The sequence below is a fragment of the Podarcis vaucheri genome (genome assembly GCF_965113315.1).
Source record: "Podarcis vaucheri genome assembly, chromosome: 6".
NCBI classification, from domain to species: Eukaryota; Metazoa; Chordata; class Lepidosauria; order Squamata; family Lacertidae; genus Podarcis; species Podarcis vaucheri.
In genome coordinates this window covers 87,299,637-87,319,360 of record NC_138764.1, presented here as the reverse complement: position 1 = coordinate 87,319,360, position 19,724 = coordinate 87,299,637, and the positions used below count along the sequence as shown (strand labels likewise).

Here is a 19,724-nt window from a genome sequence, read left to right as displayed (position 1 = left end):
GAGTTCCTTTACCAATAATTTAGGAACTTTCACTACCATAACCAAACCAAGTTTTACTTCCTGTGCAGCCTATTCTGAATGCTTTGAAACTCACAATGGCATATTTTAAAGGTCCAAGAACCTATATTTCCATGTTTTGCTTTGCTGCATATCTTGAAATTTTAAATCTCCGCTGGGTTTCCTTTGCCAAAGAGTGCTTGCCCCAAACCTGGATCTTGGCATCCAGGAATTCTCCTGTTATACCAATTTTCCCCCCTCACCACCAACAATTATAAGGCAAGTTCACTTGCTGAGCAGAATCACAGCTTGAATGCAGCTGATATAATTGTTGATAGTCAGAAGAAGGCTCAAGCCTTACAGAAGCTGGCAGATGTTGGTGGGTGGAAGCCGGTAGAGTTAAAATTCGGAAACCGGTGGATGCCACAAGGCTGAAGCAGGCTGATATTTGTGGTTGTAAGCTGGTTGAGATTCACCTCCAGAAGCCAGTTTACTACATTTACTTTTGGAGATGTTTCTGTGTCTGTCTAACCAAAAGCTACTGCATGACCTGGAGATGGACTGCAGTGCTGAGGCCCACCTACAAGTGAGCTGAGCCTCACTTAATGGTCCCTAGGCTACAGTCTGAGAAACATTGATCTATGCTGTATAGTTTTGTTCTGCTTTTATTTAGCTGTTTGCAAGTTTGATTTCATTGTAGTATTTTTATATGGATTCATATTGATTTCTTAGAATTTATATTTTATGTAAACCACTTAGAGATTTCTTTTTTATATGAAGTAGCATGTACATTTATGAATGATGAAGCAAGTAATGCAGGAGTGGGGGAAAGCTGAACCGGCTAAAATTCTTTTGAAGAGACAACTGTAAAAAAATAATAATTACAGGTATCCTCTGTTGTGCCCGCTTACCTGGAGATAAGTCTTTATAAAAGTACTTGCGAGGGCGGAATCTGCTTTCAGTGCAGGGCTACTTCATGTTGTTTTGCAATTTCTGAGCAGTGAATGGGATTTTTTAAAAGATATTTTATTGCCGAGCTATCTGCACATGCCAAATTCCCCACATTGCACGTTAAAATTATTATCCTTTTTAGCTGCCAAAATATTGGGGATGCCAGTTGGCTGCATCTATTATTTGCAAATCTGCTATTCAAAGCAAAGCAAAATCCGAGAGCATGAATATGCAAATGCACTATTTGTGTTACAAATGTCTCAGTGAGGCTGCTGCTTTATTTTTATAACACCCAGTAGCTAAGTGTGTGAGGTAGAAATGAGATAGATGCAGTTACCTCATACTACTATATCTTTAGTCTAGGAAAAGCCGTAAGTTTCAAATTGCTGAATTTTGGGAAGACAAAACACAAGGTGCAAAGCAAAAAAATAAAATCAAAAATTAAAAATCAAACAAATCAAAATGACAATAGATAATACCATATACAAGAAAATGATCTATTCTATACAATACAGTAAGAAGGCAAACATTGAGGATTTCCCCCCACCCATTGTTGTTATCCTTAAGATACTTTTCCAGTTTGCACACCTGGATGACAGCATCAGAATGTTTGTTGTTGTTTAGTTGTTTAGTCGTGTCCGACTCTTCGTGACCCCATGGACCAGAGCACGCCAGGCACTCCTGTCATCCACTGCCTCCCGCAGTTTGGTCAAATTCATACTGGTAGCTTTGAGAACACAATCCAACCATCTCATCCTCTGTCATCCCCTTCTCCAACATCAGGGTCTTTTCCAGGGAGTCTTCTCTTCTCATGAGGTGGCCAAAGTATTGGAGCCTCAGCTTCACGATGTGTCCTTCCAGTGAGCACTCAGGGCTGATTTGCTTCAGAATGGATAGGTTTGTTCTTCTTGCAGTCCATGGGACTCTCAAGAGTCTCCTCCAGCACCATAATTCAAAATACTACTAAATCATTTTGATCTTATTGCTTTTAACTGTTATATTTTTTTTAATAAATTTTTTATTGGTTTTACATAAGTTTTTTATAACAAACAAACATATAAAAAGACAAACAAACAAGCATAGTTTCATAATATCTTTTCATAAACTTCTTTTCTCAGACTCCCCCATACCTCCCCTTTCTGCATCCCCATGTCCATAGTTTTATAGCAACTTAAAAATATTTTTTCTCGGCCTAATTCATCTTGATCCTTTCTTTAATCTAATCATATATCATATATCGCTTTTAACTGTTATAAGTCATCCTTAACAACGCAAATCCATGAAGAGGGCAAAATACAATTTCTTTAAAAACACACACAAATAAATGAATCTGTACAGGAGAATGATTTCAGACCTTCAAGTTTCAAATAGTCCTTTACATATCTACCACTGACTATCAGAGGGGAAGGGGGCTCTGCCCCAGCCTACCCTCAGCCAGCCCCCATCTGCCTGCCTTCTTACAACCAGTCCAGAGGGTGGTACTGGTTGTTGCCATCTTGCTCCTTCATAGAACTCAGCAAGGAAGGGGTGGGGACAAAGCTAGAATGAGTTTGCTCCAACTGTAATTGGCTCTCGCTCCCCCTACTTTTGGCCTCCCTGCCCTGTATCCTACTAGTTTCAGCGTGCAGCAACAACCATGGCCATAGTCCAGTCCTCTACACTCCAGTTTCCTGCTAAACCAGGAAGTCTCTTCTTGCTCACCTAAGCGGGAAAGGTCAGAAAAAGCATTGAAGGGAAACAGAAATAGAAATAAAAGGTTGATGTTTTAAAAAGTAATAACTGAGAATAGAGAAGAAATTGATACGATAAGGAAGCTGTTATAGGAGGAAGAAGTGAATGTAAAAAGAGGAGAAATGAGAAACTGGGAGTTTGGAGGTGGGCATGGAAGTGCAAGTGAAATGTAATAAACAGAAAGAAAGGAAAATGGAAGAAGAAGTGTGAGAAATCAGCAGGTTGCAAGTGAGAGTAGGGTGAAAATTAAGCATGAAAAGGGGAGAAGAAACAGCAGGAAATGAGTGAAATTACTTTGAGAGAAATGTGGCATGGAGAGGAAATATAAAACCAAAAGCCTCTGCTTATAGTAGAGGTCAGGTGGCCAGTCCTCTTTTTAGCTCATGGACAAAAAAAATGGTCTCATCCATCCTTGATCAACACTTGGGTCAACAGGAATGGGGTGGGAGGTGTAGCTAAGGAGAAGGTTATTGCCCTCTCACTGATCAAATGACCAATCTGATGACTAGGGAGAGGGCAGTTGCCATCCATATCACAGACAAATTTTAAACTCCATTTTAACCTTTCCATAAACTCCAGCAATGCTTTACATTTCCACCTGCCCCTTTTGCCACTGTACAAAAATTGGTGGGTTCTGACCAATGGTCCAGGGGCTAGCTACCGCTGACTTAAACTATCTGGATCAGGAATTTTTGCCTAAATAGGGTGGCTGAGTATTAATACCACAAGTAAAGAAAAATTGGGACCAGAAGAATATATTCAAACTAATGCATATGCTGTACAAAAATATCTTAATGGAATATGGCACCTACTAAAAATAAACAATATTTATGCCTCTTTTTATACAAATAAAAAAATTACCAAGTTGTATAATATAAATACATCTAAAATCAAGAAACTGAATACATGTGACTCATGAAATAACACAGAGCACACAAAAATGTGAATAAACTGAAAAATTAAAACAATGAACGCTAACAAAACCCTAGTGTTATTTATTACTTGCATCATAAAACTATTAGTGCCCATCCTAATTAGTTCAGGAAAAGTGAAACATTGGAACTCTCTGCTACAGTGAAAATCTGTAAAATAAATTAGTAATTGCTTCTTAAAGAGAAGTGAGATATACCTGAAGGAGCGTCTCCACCTCCATTGTTCTGCCCGGACACTGAGGTCCAGCGCTGAGGGCCTTCTGGCGGTTCCCTCGCTACGAGAAGCCAAGTTACAGGGAACCAGGCAGAGGGCCATCTCAGTAGTGGTGCCCGCCCTGTAGAATGCCCTCCCACCAGATGTCAAAGAGAAAAATAACTACCAGACTTTTAGAAGACATCTGAAGGCAGCCCTGTTTAGGGAAGCTTTTAATGTTTAGTAGGTTATTGTATTTTAGTGTTTTGTTGGAAGCCGCCCAGAGTGGCTGGGGAAACCCAGCCAGATGGGCGGGGGTATAAATAATAAATTATTATTATTATTATTATATATTGATATTGAGAAAACACCAGTCATTGCCCACTAATTATGCCAATCTCAGTCTCCATCTTCTGCCATTTTATTACTGTCTTTGTCCCTGCACTACTGTTTTGTGACTGGTGAGCACTGACCCTCTCAAGTGCTACCTAAGGGTGGAAAGTTTGAGAACCCTTGCAGTAAACAATACTGGACTAGGTGGATCATTAGACAGTTTCCTGCATTCCTGTACTTTTAGTTGAATTATCCTGTAATATCCATGTACTGCTAAGCCAGTCCTGAACATCTGGACATGCTTACACAAGGAACAACTTGAAACCAGGACATTGTCACAGTTTGCATTTGGCAAGAAAGGGGGGACATTAACTCAAATGGAGACTGGGTTTTTTTGGTGGTCAGGTATTTGTTTCTACAACACACACTGGTGCCATCATATCAAAATATAGCAGTGATTGTAAAAATAAATAGAGAGAGGAATATATCAAGATACTGTATATAAAACCAGGAATTGGATAACAATGTAAAATCTCTGAAATGCATCTGATATCACTTAAGTCAAGTGCAAAAATAAGGAATGGGTGAATGGTGAGCCAGCGCTAAACATCTGTTCTGCAGACTTTAAACAAACAAGCAAAAAAAAATCTTAAAAATAATGGGGAGGGAGGATTAACTGAATAATGACTTTCTCTGTAATTCATCCACTGCACTGCAAACAAGGCTGCAGTCGGTAACCTGCTTGCTTCTGAACAAATCTCACTGAATTTGTCAGCATCTACAAGTTAAAGTCCATAGAATCAAGCAACACAATAATTTATTTTTTTAAAAAAATGTCCAGTAGCACCTTAGAAACCAACTAAGTTTGTTCTGGGTATAAGCTTTTGTGTGCATGCACACTTCTTCAAATATGAAAGCTTATACCCAGAACAAACTTAGTTGGTTTCTAATGTGCTACTGGACAATTTTTTAATTTATTTATTTATTTTGACTGTGTCAGACCAACACAGCTACCTACCTTAATTTTTTTGCTATAAGCTTGACTAATTTTCTTTTAAAGCAATCCAAATTGGTGGCCATCAAACTTGACTACCTCACTCAGGGACAAACAATCTTTCTGTAATATGTCACCCTGTGTGTGGCCAAAATTTGGCGCCCTCAAAATGGATCTTATCAGTTATATGGATCTTCTCAATTTTACACCCTTTGGCTCAGCTCCCTGTGTGTGGGTATTGCCTATGCCATCCTAAATCCGCTGCTGGCTCACTACTAACCCCTAACTATAGATAAGCAAGATAAAAAGCACAAGTCCCATTCCCAATACTGTTCCTTGATGGATTCCACTGTCTAGATTCAGCAAATCGTCTGTTCCTATTCTCTGCTTCTTGTTTCTTAACTTAATCCCTATGAGAACTTCTGCTCTTACTCTATAACTGCTAAGCCTTACTCCAGAAGAGACTTTGCTGAAGTACCTTGTCCAAAGCTTTCTTAAGGGCATGTTCACAGCACTACTTCAGAAAGCAGTGCAGTTGCCCCCCACCCCACCCTGCATTTCACAGCTCTTACCCCATTAAAGGGATGCAGGTGGCACTGTGGGTTAAACCACTGAGCCTAGGGCTTGCCAATCGGAAGGTTGGCGGTTCGAATCCCTGCGAACGGGGTGAGCTCCTGTTGCTCGGTCCCTGCTCCTGCCAACCTAGCAGTTTGAAAGCACATAAATAGGTACCACTCCGGCGGGAAGGTAAACGGCGTTTCCGTGCACTTATCTCGTTCGCCAGAAGCGGCTTAGTCATGCTGGCCACATGACCCGGAAGCTGTACAGCGGCTCCCTCGGTCAACAAAGCGAGATGAGCACCGCAATCCCAGAGTCAGACATGACTGGAACTAATGGTCAGGGGTCCCTTTACTTTTACCTTCACCCCCATTAAGGGTTCACATCAGCATGGCTTCATTAGGGTCAAAATCGTTTCTGTACACGCTAGGGAGCATTGACAGGCATTGATGTTTTTACCCTATACATAGGTATTTTCACCGCTTGGCTAGAGATGACTGAACATGAAGCTGGTTTGAGAAACAACTCAGCGAACAGTAGTATTTTATAATGAAGCAGAGAGAGAGAGAGAGAGAGAGAGAGAGAGAGAGAGAGATGCATTTTGGATAACGTGGTCGTGTGAACAGGGATTGAACCCAGCCAAAGAGGAAAGTGCCAACTCGGGGCTTGAGGACACTCCCAGAGACCTCTGAAGGCTTACCACGGTTACGCGTTTACGCAGAGAACGGTGCGTCCAACGGTCGCAGGGAACGGTGCACCAACGGTGCGTCCTGCGGTCCTGGCACTGTTGTTTGTTTGTTTGTTTGTTTGTTTTGTTCTTGGAGGCCTGAGAGGGCTCCAGTGCGACCCATACCCCAAGAGCGATCCAACCACTCCCGGGAAGAAATCGCAGCCTCGCACCCGTCCACTGGGCGAGGCTGGAGGTTGTTCGTGTGGCATCCACGCGCTCTGGGCGCACGACGCACACTGGAACCGTTGGCTCTTCTCGCCCAAATGGAGACGAAGTGAAGCCCGGGAACCGACGTTGCCTGCCCCATCTGGGATGGCCGCCGTGCCTTTCTCCCTTTTCTGGAGCTTCTGGGGTCGGCGAAGGCGGCTGCCACCAGCACCTGCCTTGGCGAGAGCCAAGGGAAGAGGGAGCGCGGCCTCTTTTGGAGAGGCAGGCAGAGCTACGCTCCCAGGCGGTGGGACGGCTTGAAGGCGCTGCTGCTGCTGCTGCCGCCTTCGAGGAGGGCTTTGCGGTCTGTCGGCCAGCCAGGCTGCGGTTGGACGGGTGGGGGCAGGCAGAGAGGAGCCTCGGGGGCGGGGATCCAGGGACTCAAAAGCGCGTGCAGAGGCAGCGTGCGCGCAAGGCTGAGCCCGAGAGCAGGAGGTCTCCATCGCGGCGCCGGCTTCTCCTGAGCTGCCCCGACGTGCCATGGCCTCGCTCCTCACCGCCGGCTTGCTGGGGCTTCTGCTGGTGCTGGTGCTGCTGCTGCTGGCTTCTCGCTTCGGCAGAGCGCGGTGAGTGAGCGGTTGGGGTTGGCGGCGGCTTCCACCTGTTCTGGAGGAGGCGAGGTATGGGCTGAGGACGCAGGAGAGCGCCACTCGGCTTCGCTGGAGCTCGCCGGGTCTGGATGTGGGACATTTCTCCTGGGAGATTTATAAACATCTTACCTGCGAGGTCGCCTTAGACCCATGGATGCCCATTCAACTGCTTAAAACGGGCACTGTTACATGTGCCCCTTAATACTCCGTCAACATTTGTAAGAAGACGGTATTTTAGGGTGACAGCGTGGCGGTCTACACTTTGGAACTCCCGGCGTATTGACACCAGGCAGGCGCCTTCACTGTACTCTTTGGCACCTGTTAGAAACATATTTGTTTCAGCAAGCCTATCCAGGCATGTAGAATGTTGGCACGTGTCTTAGCCTAGTTTTTAGCTTATTTTTTATCTTAATTATTTTGGAATGCTTTAAATAGCCTTTTTTATAAAAAAAAACTGCTTTCATTTATAATTTCATTGCTTTATTCTTTCTGTGAACTCCTTCGAGAGTTGCGTGTTTTCTGTTTCATTTTTTGCTTTTGTATATAATATATGTTTGCAGTTTTGGGTTCCATAATGGAACAACGTGGCATAATAAAGTAAAAGGACATAAGGAAATACATAAAATGGGATTGGACCTGAGGCAGGATTGAAGAGGCAAATCAAAAAGTTGGTCCACTATTGAAGGGGGAGCATTTAGTGTTGGTCATTCGTTTTGTATCTTTTTAAAATAATAATAATTTTAGTGTGTTTTAATACTTTGATTGAACACCATTAGGATAGCTCAGCCAGTAGTGCATGAGACTCTTAATAATGCCATAATCTGTGGGTGCTGGATGTTACTCCTGTGTTTGCATGTGTTTTAACAGATATATCTATCATCTGAAGATAATGCTTAATTAATCTGATGAAGCTGCTCTGGTCTATGACATAAACCAATCCGTCAGTCTTTACCATGTGGCAAGAGTCATCGTTTGAGGATCAATAAACGTGCATGACAAAGTAACAAACAGTCTTGTGGTACCTTAAAGACTGTGATGAGGTGGGCTGTAGTTCACAAAAGCTTGTTCCATAATACTGTACAGTTGTTAGTCATTCAGATGCCACAGTACAGTGGTACCTCGAGTTACAGATGCTTCAGGTTACAGACACTTCAGGTTACAGACTCCGCTAACCCAGAAATAGTAACTCAGGTTAAGAACTTTGCTTCAGGACGAGAACAGAAATTGTGCTCCGGCGGTGCGGCAGCAGCAGAAGGCCCTATTAGCTAAAGTGGTACCTCGGGTTAAGAACAGTTTCAGGTTAAGAACGGACCTCCAGAACAAATTAAGTTCTTAACCAGAGGTACCACTGTACTCTGTTGCTTTTGCTGCCCCTCCAGCATATGTGTGCTAGATTTATTTGCCGGCATGGAACCACCTAGAGAACTCAGTTTTATGGGTAGTATACAAATATAGGTTTGTGGATTTGCATCGCGGACATGCCGTCCAAATGTCATTTCCAAGTTTTCTAGATAATATGTACATTTGAGCCGCATTGTCTTCCTGGCCTGCATTTAGCATGTTAATGCATGCATGGAAATAGGATAGAGGCACAAAGTTATGTAGGGTTGTAGTCAACTAAGTTTTACGCGGGATAGACCCATTGAAATTCATGGACCTAAGTTAGCCATGCTCATAAATTCCATGGGTCTATGCTGAGTAGGACTAGCACTGAATAAAACCTTTTGAGTTTAAAATGCCCAGGAGTCCACTTTTATATATAGAGGGCATCCCTATCCCATGCAGTTCCATTTCACACCTTGAAGCCAGGGATGTGTCCAACCACCAGCATACCAGACAGAAAGACCCTCTGCAAACCATTCGAAATATACCATAGTTGATAAATCTGCTGCATGCAAAGCATTATCAAGAGGGACAGAAGCGATCTCTCTACTGCATGCTGTATATGGTGGTGTCCTGTATTGTGGATTTATAGTAAGAAAGAACATGTAAAATAAATATTTGTTTACTCAGATAAGTGGAGGTTCTCTAGGGTCTTAGGAAAAAGGTTTCCCCGAGCTGTTTCTTGATGTACATTTCAGCAAGCCTGCCAAGGATTAAGCCTGGAATGTGCTTTCCCACTGATGTGTGGTCCCCCCAGAGTATTCTTACCTATCCACAATTCTAAGAGCATTTTGTTCTGGAATTATGTGTCGAGGGAGCTTCTGGAATTTCCTTTCCTGATGCTTCCAAGGAAGGTCAGGGCAGGCAGATGCAGGAGAAGATTTAGATAGGGACACCTGTTTTCTTATGTTCCTCTGTAAAGTGCTATTTACATAGGCGGTACCATACAAATAAATAAAAATCATTTATTAAAACAACTCAAAATCTTAGGGCTCCTTTAAGACCCTTCCTTAGTTTTCTTGCAACAGGTTAACACTGGAAGAGTTTGCTATTACTATTTTCCTCCCCCTCCACCACCTTCTTTAAGAAAATAGCTTTCAGGGTAATGGGCAGCCTAATGCACTTACAGTGCAATCTCCGCATGTATACTCAGAAATAATTCCCACGGAGTTCAATGAGACTTACTTCTGGGAAAGCATGTTTAACACGGAGCACACCCATTGAAATTAATGGCTCTAAAATAGTCATATTCATTAATTTCAGTGGTTCTACTCTAAGCAGGACTAGCATTGGCCACAACCCATAAACCATAATCCTCTTCATGTCTACTCTGTGGCAGGTCCAACCTAGTTCAGTGGAGTTTACTTCCAGGTTAACAGTGTAAGGCAGGGGTGCCCAAACTTCTTTCAAAGAGGGTCAGATTTGGCAAGGGAATATGCGTGAGGGCTGAGTGAAGTTGGGGGTTTTTTAGGACTGAAGTAGTTGAGCTTTTGCTTTTTTGGGGATTTTACCCCAGGACATATACTGCCACAGGGGATGGATTAAATTGAACGGCAGGCCAGATTAGGCCTCCAAAACGGACTTTGGACATGCCTAGTGTAAGGGTGCAATTCTATATTCAGTAAGTCCTATTAAAGTGAATGAGACTTAATTCAGAGCAGACGTGGATATTGTTACTTCCCACCCAATTTTCAAGCAGCTACCTGCACTTACTGAGGTCTTGATTTCCTTGGAATGAATAGCTTTATTTTATACAACCTGAGCATAGGAAGAAGGGTTCCCAGCATTAACGCTCTCATAGATCTTGCTTCCCCTTTGGGTTTTCAGTACAGCCCACAGTCCACCACAGAGCAGCAGCAGCTCACTCACAATTTTGGCTGTTGTTCTCCTATGTAGCAGTTAGGTGAGGAGTGTGGGGGAAAGGCCTACCCCAGGGGTCAGCAACCTTTTTCAGCCATGGGCCGGTCCATCGTCCCTCAGACCATGTGGTGGGCCGGACTATATTTTTTGGGGGGGAAATGAACGAATTCTTATGCCCCACAAATAACCCAGAGATGCATTTTAAATAAAAGGACACATTCTACTCATGTAAAAACACGCTGCTTCCCAGACGATCCGCGGGCCGGATTGAGAAGGCGATTGGGCCGCATCCGGCCCCCGGGCCTTAGGTTGCCAACCCCTGGCCTACCCATTTGTTCTGTGGCACAGAGAAACTTCTTTGGTGGTGTTCAACTGAGGTACAGTCATACCTCATGTTACGTTTGCTTCCTGTTACGTTGTTTCAGGTTGCGTCCTGCGGTGACCTGGAAGTACTGGAAAGGGTTACTTCCGGGTTTCCCCACTCGTGCATGTGCAAACGCACAAAACGCTGCCACGCACATGCGCAGAAGTGGCAAATCGCAACCCACACGTGCACAGACGCGCTGCTGCGGGTTGTGTTCCTTTCATGTTGTGAACGGGTCTCTGGAACGGATCCTGTTCGCAACCAGAGGTACCACTGTACTTAACTGGGCAGCAAGGGCTGTTTTGGCAAACTTCTTCTCATGCATTCTATCCTCACAAGTACAGGACTTGTTGAGAAGTCTGAGCTTTTAAAAGTATACATAACCGACTTAATGGGTATTATAAGGAAGAATCAGCCAGCGGCAGAAGACTATAAGTTTTGAAAACACTGAAAGGAGAGGATCTGACCACACTCTTGCCGTGTGAATTTCACTTCAAGACTGAGCCAAGCTGTTCCTGCCCCATTCCTTGCTGTATGTGTGAGATTATCTGCTCAAAAGACGTTTGTGTTGGCAGTCAGCTTCTGTCATTGTCCCAGTGATCTGCTTAAGGAAGCCCCTAAGGCGAGAAGGGGAAGTGCGGCCAGCTGTCTGCTAGCTCCACAAAACCAGCAAAAGAATTTACCAACGCAAACTGGGCAACACATCTCCCTTTTGCACCAGGCACCAGAAAAGCAGAAAGCAGAGGTTGATGGGAGGATTAAGACATTTCCAGTTTGCACATTGAAGTTCAAGGAAGGAGATGGCCAAACAGCACAGGGGTTTAAGATACAATTTCACAACATTTATTTTCTTTTTTGTTTTACTGGAACAAAAAAAAATTGTTGGTGGTGTGTGTGGGGGGGTTGTGCTTATGTGGGGGGTGAAAGGGTGTGTCTGTGCTTTAGTACTGAGGGAGGGAGGCTTAACTCTTTCTCTCCTGCCATTTTCCAAATCTAAATCACACCAACTCCATACCTGTTATTTGGTCTCACTGAGGGAAAACAGAGCAGAAATAAGAAAATAAATGGGGGGAATGTCTCCCCCCTCTTTTAAAAAGAGTAATAGTCATGAAATGTAAAATCCTGTAAGCACATACAAAGTGCCTCTATGTACCAGTCCAACTCTTCAGAACTGTTTGTTAATCTTGGAATAAATTGAAATGTCCCAAACTAGTAGGACAAATAAGGAAGCAAAGGGGGAGAACAGCTTTGCTTGCTAGATGCCCTGTAAAGCACTGTATTTTAGTATTTAGTCTTAGCGATCGTAGTATTATGATTTTAAATAAATTCTTGATGATGGTGATTTCTTGTTTTGAGTAGTTGTACATTGGCTTGAATATATTGTACAATTTGGTGTTGTTAATAAAGAGATACCATAGGCACACACACAAACATTGGCACAAAAGTGTCAAGTAACTGGGGTGGAGAACCTCCACATGTTGTTGGACTCAAACTCTCATTATCTGGACTCATTCCAGTCTGGATCTGACATAGAATTGGCCCTGGTCACTTTGATGGATGAGGAGAGGGAAGAGGATCTCTCAGCAGTTTTCTATATCGTTGATGATGGTGTTCTTCTGGACCATCATTAAAAATTCAATAAACATACCTAAACTTTATTATTTACTGTTGCTGTTATAGAAAACTGTTTTTTAATGCACTACTGGGGGTGGACCTTGAGGGGAAAAAAATATTTACCCCATTTAGTTTTGTGGGACCTACCTTTTGGAATTCCTTCCCCTTGAATATTAGACAGGTACCATCTCTTTTTGTCTTTTTGGCCCCTGCTGAAGACCTTCCTCTTCAAACAAGCCTTTTAAGTTGAGATCTTTCCCTGTCTGCTTCTGCGTTAGAACTGTTTTTAATATATTAGAACTCTTTTAAATTTCTTTTTTAATAATAATAATGATGATGATGATGATGTGTTTGTTTTGCCACCCCAGTCTCCATGGGGAGGAAGGTTGGGATATAAATTTAATTATTTGATTATTAAGTTAATCAATAAGATGCTATTTCCATCTGCTAATAGCGTACAATGTCTGTCCATCGTATTTTCCCACTGACAGGACAGAATGTATTTCTTTGTAAAGTGTCTTGTACAGTAGAAACTGGGGATGGGTGGGGGAGACAGTTTATTTCAGGATTCTTGCGTCCTTTGCTTTATTTTGTCTGGTAGCCAAAACCAGAAAACACAGTGATTATGTAAAGTTGTGGCGTGCCAATGTACAGGCGTTAATTCAAGCCATCGTATTTAATCAAAATAGGGAACTGAGAAACGGGCAGTTCGGTTCCCAGCATGTTTCTTGGGAAGTGAGTCAGTGGGTTTATTGTTAGGAAAATATGCAGTCTAAAATGATATATGAGTTGAGGGTCTAAACTATGGCTAAAAGGTTTGGGGCTTTGTCCTTTTTTTGAGGACCCAACAGTGGTTTAGAAAATTGTGAATGTTTGGCGAAAGCAGACAATCTTCTTATTCTGTCAGTAATAAGAGCTGCAGGGCATGCAGTAATAGTAATAGTAATAATAATTTATTTATTCCCTGCCCATCTGACTGGGTTTCCCAGCTTTGAACATAAAAAACTTCTCTAAACAGGGCTGCCTTCAGATGTCTTTTAAAGTCTGGTAGTTGTGGTTCTCTTTGACATCTGGTGGGAGGGCATTCCACAGGGCAGGCACCACTACCGAGAAGGCTCTCAGCCTGGTTCCCTGTAACTTCACTTCCCGCAGTGAGGGAACCACCAGAAGGCCCTTGGAGCTGGACCTCAGTGTCTGGGCTAAACGATGGGGGTTTGAGACTCCTTCGGGTAGTGATAAAGCGGGATATCAAATCCAAACTCTTCTTCTTCTTCTTCCTTGTGGCCTCTGGCTGTGGTCTTTTCCCATTTCAAGGATATAAAACTCAGCAATAAAAATCTAAACAGAGACAGATATGTTTGTGGGCATTGCTTTGGTCACGAGGATCTTGAGGCTTTGAATGTATTCTTTGATTTATCATATCATACCCTTCAACATTTCTCCTATGAAAATAGGGACGTCCCATTCCATAACGATAATTTTACTATTTATACCCCACACATCTTACTGGGTTGCTCGAGCCACTCTGGGTAGCTTCCAACATATATAAAAACACAATAAAACATTAACCATTAAAAAAAAAACCCTTCCCTATACTGGATTGCCTTCATATGGTTCGGGGGTCGGATGACTCCGTACCTTCCAACATTGTTCCAAAGAAAATAGGGACATCCTAAGGAAAAGTGGGACATTCTAGGATCAAATCAGAATTTGGGATGGCTTCTCTAAATCAGGGACGTCCCTGGAAAATAGGAAGACTTGGAGGGTCTGTCATATTGATCTCCCACCCTTCCTTCTAAAGAAACCTGGAGTGGTGATTTGCATGCTTGGAAAGAGTAGCTCAGCTTGTCGTGATCTGAACTAGCCATACTCTAACCAAGCTAGACCTCTTTGATTTAGGAAAACCAGCTGTGTCCAGTTCCTCATTTGGGATACGGAAATGCCCAGTGAGCCCACTGTTTCATTAGATCCACTTCTTCTTTTTGGTCCTCTGAAAGAAACAGTTTGTGTTCACTTCCTACCCTCCAACATGTTGAGTCCCAAAACCAGGAGGCACATCTTCCCATCCATGCTCCTGCACAAGTTGCGTGACCTGTGTGAGATCATGAAGCCCAAATGAAGCACTTTAGCCTGGGTCATGCTCTCACTGTGCCCAAAAGCGTGCATTTTGGGGCACTATGCAAGATTGCAGCCCTGAAAATAGGGTGAAATTTCAGCGCAAAGTATTGAGAGGTCACGGCACCCAAAATGGTGGTTGTGCTCTTGTGGGGAGACAAATGGAATGTCCCTGTTTTCCTGAGAAAACTTGCAGGATATGTTAACTCTGAGGGTTCCAGGATATGGTCTGAACCATTTTTGTTCCCAGATGCTTAGGAAGCTGAGGTAATTTTAATCTGTTTTAGCATTTTAACTTTTGTATGCTTTAAAGCAGAGTTGTGAATTTTTCTTGTCGCTTTATCTTCTTGTAAACCACTTTGAAGTTTTTTAAACAATCAAGCTGCTTATAAATTTAACGAAATGATTAAATAAAATATTTGCTGCTTTGGATTCCATGGTAGGGCTATAAATAGGAATTAATTCAGGAGTTTGGAGAACAACTCTTTCCAGAACATTCTGCCCCACTTTTCTTTTTCTGCAGTCTTTTCCTGGAAAAATCTAGCATGCTTACCTGCCTGTACATAGCTTCTACTGACTTTTAAAAGAGCGTACAAAATTCAGGAAAGGCCTGAGGTGCTTTCAATTCAAACTGAAATAATAAACGCCTTTTTGTAATGCTGTATTTTTAACATTTTGGTTTTGAAACTGCAGGAAGGCGCTGGAGCCAAAATGTCACCCTGCCTGCCCATTTTTAGAATAGATTAACCGACAGTTTACGTAAGCTAAGCTATTGGTTAGCAGCAGAATCCTGTGTGGCCTGCTGGTTTTGGCTAACAGAAAAGTAGATTTCCATTCCTCTTAAGCCTTTTATTAATTCAACTAATCACTGTGATTTAAGACATAGGTAAACAATTGAGATTGGGTTGCAGTATCAGCATGGGACTCTCGCAGAGGAAAATGATAATCACTCTCCCATTTGAACACAGACAGCATGCTGGGACGTGGGTGGCGCTGTGGGTTAAACCACAGAGCCTAGGGCTTGCCGATCAGAAGGTCGGCGGTTCGAATCCCAGCGATGGGGTGAGCTCCTGTTGCTCGGCGGTACCTGCTCCTGCCAACCTAGCAGTTCAAAAGCACGTCAAAGTGCAAGTAGATAAATAGGTACCGCTCTGGCGGGAAGATAAACGTTTCCGTGCGCTGCTCTGGTTTGCCAGAAGCAGCTTAGTCATGCTGGCCACATGATCCAGAAGCTGTACGCCGGCTCCCTTGGCCAATAAAGTGAGATGAGCGCCGCAACACCAGAATCGGTCACGATTGGACCTACTGGTCAGGGGTCCCTTTACCTTTTAAAACAATTGAGATTGGGTTGCAGTATCAGCACGGGCCTCTCGCAGAGAAAAATGATAACCACTCCCCCATTTAAACACAGACAGCATGTGCATTACTTGATTTCATTACACGTGATTACTGTGTGTCTGAAAGGTGAGCACAAAAAGCATTGTGTGAGAGAGCAAATGCGACTTCTGCCTGGGGTGTTAATATCTGTGACACTGCAGATGACCTTCAATTAAGGTGGCCATTAATGAATTACCAAAAATTATTATAAATTATTAGAAAATTATATAAAATAGAAAATTTATAAAGAAAAAAAGGAAGAAATAAAGAAGTAACAGATAAGAAAAAAAGAAATCAAATTTTAAAAAAGACAAAGTTATTTACATAGTAAAAGTACTCATCGGCAGAATCTTTCCCATCCTTCTCATTAAACTGTTTGATATAACATTCTTTTTTACACAGGTTTACATTGTTTAATATAATTTCTTTCTGCTTTGTATACATTCCTTTGATCTTTTTCTTTATAAATATCACTCAATTTCTGCTAATATGGAGCTATTTGTACAATAAAGTTTTACAAAATTCTTAAATATTATCCATTCTCTAGTTTTGTTTTGTTTGTTTTTTTGTTTCGATATTCCTCTAACTGATCCCGTCAGTTTTGCTAATTGTAGATATTCTAACATGAGTATCTGCCAATCTGTAATCTCTGGTTGCGTTTCATTCTTCCAGTTCCTTGCTATAAGGGTTCTAGCTGCTGTTATACCATACATAAGCAATGTTCTCATATCTTTTTTTAATTTCTGGTATACCAAGTAGGAAAATCTCTGGGGGGTTTTTGAAGGTGATTTTAAATAGTTTCTTAAACTCGTTATAAATATCATTCCAGTATTTGCCAATGGCTACACATGTCCGCCACATATGATAGTATGACCACTCCTATTTTTTGCATCTCCAACAGGTTGATGTTTTCCCTTTAAACAGCAAGCTTTTTGGGAGTAAGATGCCATCTATATACCATTTTCATAGTGTTTTCCCTGAGATTATAGCATGTTGCGAATTTAATGTCTGTTGTCCATAATCTCTCCCATTGCTCCATAAGTATATTATGCCCAAAGTCCTGCGCCCATTTAACCATAACTGCTTTAACTTATTCCTCTTTTGTTTCCCATTCCAGAAGATACTCATACACTTGTGAAATATTTTCCTTTTTGTTAAATATTAATTCTCTTTCGAATCTAGATGTTTCCTTTGCAATTCCTTGTTTTGAATCTATAGTTAATCTTTGATGTAGCTGGAAATATTGTAGCCAATCTGTTAGCAAGTTTTTAATTTCCTCATATTTCTTCAATGTTGGTTTATCCTTATCTACTTCCAAAACTGATCTGTATGTCAGGCATTCTCCTTTCATGTTTCTATTTTTAACTGCCATGGCTTCTGTGGGTGAGGTCCACAGGGGTATCTTTGGCTCCAATATTCCTTTGTAGTTAATCCATATTTTGTACTGTATAATGATTTCCTTATCACATGGCTCAAAAATCCCCTGTGGACTTTCACTTTGTTGTATACTAAATGCGCATGCCAGCCATAGCTATTAATGTGGCCTTCTAGATCTAACACGTCAGTTTCTTTTAATGCAATCCACTCTTTTATCCATTGCATTCCTGCAGCTGCGTGATATAATTATTTTAACTAGAACAGTGGCGTAGCGTGGGTTGTCAGCACCCGGGTCAAGGCAAGTAATTTGCGCCCCCTAACCCGTGGATTTGCGCCCCCTAACCCTAACCTCCAGATGTTGCGCCCAGTGCGGCCGGGCCCCCCTGCACCCCCCACGCTACGCCACTGAACTAGAAATATAATCCATCAGTTTGTTCCCGCAGTGCTAAATGCTGATAGGCATATTCAAAGCCTCCATTCTCCCTTTTTTGTGGCCTTTTTCTTTAAATAAATCATAGAACCACTAAATTGTGGTGTTGGAAGAGACCACAAGGGTCACCAACTCTAATACCCACAACGCAGGAATCTTTTGCCCAGCGTGAGGCTTGGACCCATGAACCTGAGATTAAGAGTCTCATGCTGTACCGACTGAGCTATTCCAGCAGACTGGTTGGACCGGAAAACCCTTCAAAGAGAGAAATCTTTCAAATAAAGGACTGTCTTTTTATTCAGAATAATTGTCACACACAGGAGGAATAAGGATATAGAATGCTTCACCTACGGGTTTATAAATCATTCAACGTGTCAGGATGAATAGATGTCATTAATATCGCAGTTGTTGTACAGTCATACCTCGGGTTGAATATGCTTCATGTTGAGCGCGTTCGAGTTGTGCTCCGTGGCAACTCAGAAGTAACGGAGCACGTTACTTCTGGGTTTCGCCACTCGCACATGCGCAGACACGCAAAATGAAGCCATGCGCATAAGCGGTGAAAAGCAACACGCACATGCGCAGACATGCCGTCGCTAGTTATGTTTGCTTCTGGATGTGAACGGGGCTCCGGAACGGATCCCGTTCGCATCCCGAGGTACCACTGTATAAGGGAGTTTGGAATGCTAATGATAAGAGTTTGGAATGATTAAATGCCAATATAGTTAATAGTTTCCATATTGGTCTTATTTCCAGGCGACCGGGGGAACCTCCACTTGACAAAGGTTTCATTCCTTGGCTTGGCCACGCACTGGAATTTGGCAGAGATGCCGCCAAGTTCATGACTGACATGAGGAAGAAGCATGGGGATATATACACAGTGAGTACCAAGTCCTCTGCGTGAGTCACCTTAGCATTTAATTTTACGTTATTGTTTTTTGAAGGTGATGAATGGGTGCTACCATGACTCAGGCCCTGGTCTCCTGCTCCCCACATCACCAGTGCTGTTGGTCAGAAGATGTGCCTGTAGCAGGGCAGGAGATTAGCAGCATTTAGCAGAGAGATGCTAAGACAAATGTCACCAATATGGGGTCTGTGGACACAATAACACCCTTGGGGGGGCTAAAAGGCCTCTGATCTTCTACCCACCCACTAACTGCCCCTCTTCGTCATGAGTGGTGAAGATATTTACCTTTTTCTCCCTTGAGTACTGTGATGGGATGATGAGCTGCTTGTGCGTAAAATCGTAGTCCCTCAGAGTTTGTGCAACTCCACAAACCTCTGTGTGTGACAGAGCTCCTCAGACATGTCTGCTCTAATCACTTGCAGATTCCGACAGTGGTTGTTTTCGGAAGCGCTTCCAGCATAAAAGCTCCTTAACGGAAACACGTCTTCGGGACTCGCGGCGTGACAGCTTCCTGCGAGGAATGGGTCTCCCTATGGGAGCTTCTGACACCTCCCCACTGTTCTCGCTGGACGTGTCCCTGAGCCCTCCCTCTTGCTCGTTTTCCCTCAGAGATCCTCCCCTTTCCCTGCTAGTTCCTGCTTTAGCTGCTGCGTCTCTCTCAGCCTTCGTGAGACTTTCCTCCAGCGACCCATCTCTCCCCCTGCTGGTCCCTGCTTCAGCTGTTGAGTCCCTCCCAACCTCCGTGAGCCCTCTCCCCACCTGTTCCTCCGATGGCAGTTCCCTGACATCCACCTCCCCTCCAGGGCCCCCTTCACCCCCTCCCGTTCCCTCTCCTCTGGGTGGTGAGGAGGTAAAACCCCGAAAAGAATCCTCTTCATCTTCAGACGTCTCGAACATTTCCCTCCATCGGTCGCCGTTCCGGCTCGCTGAATCCTCCTCCTCCTCGGAATCTGTGAACCCCTCCAACTCCTCTTCTTCGTCGGTGGTGGCAAAGTATTCCCTCCGGAACCTCGCTACAGGCTGAGGTTTACGTGGGAACCTCTGATGAAAAGCTTCTATTAAAACCTCGTCATTGACATTC

At 43.1% G+C, this 19,724-nt stretch overlaps 1 protein-coding gene and 1 long non-coding RNA gene across 3 annotated transcripts in view; both read left to right on the top strand.

Annotated features, from left to right (window-relative positions):
* Positions 1 to 19,724, top strand: part of LOC309534458 — a 126,626-nt gene that overhangs the window by 62,906 nt on the left and 43,996 nt on the right. The gene's annotated exons all lie outside the window — the stretch shown is intronic.
* Positions 6,379 to 19,724, top strand: part of PTGIS (prostaglandin I2 synthase) — a 45,578-nt gene continuing 32,232 nt past the window's right edge. Inside the window, exons 1-2 of one of the 2 annotated variants that reach the window (XM_082226192.1) lie at positions 6,379 to 6,452; positions 18,493 to 18,616. In XM_082226192.1, the coding sequence (XP_082082318.1) occupies positions 18,578 to 18,616 (39 nt within the window). In that variant the 5' untranslated portion in view covers positions 6,379 to 6,452; positions 18,493 to 18,577. Of the gene's footprint in view, positions 6,453 to 7,043; positions 7,193 to 18,492; positions 18,617 to 19,724 lie in introns of those variants that run through there. The other variant, XM_082226191.1, reaches the window with a different exon arrangement.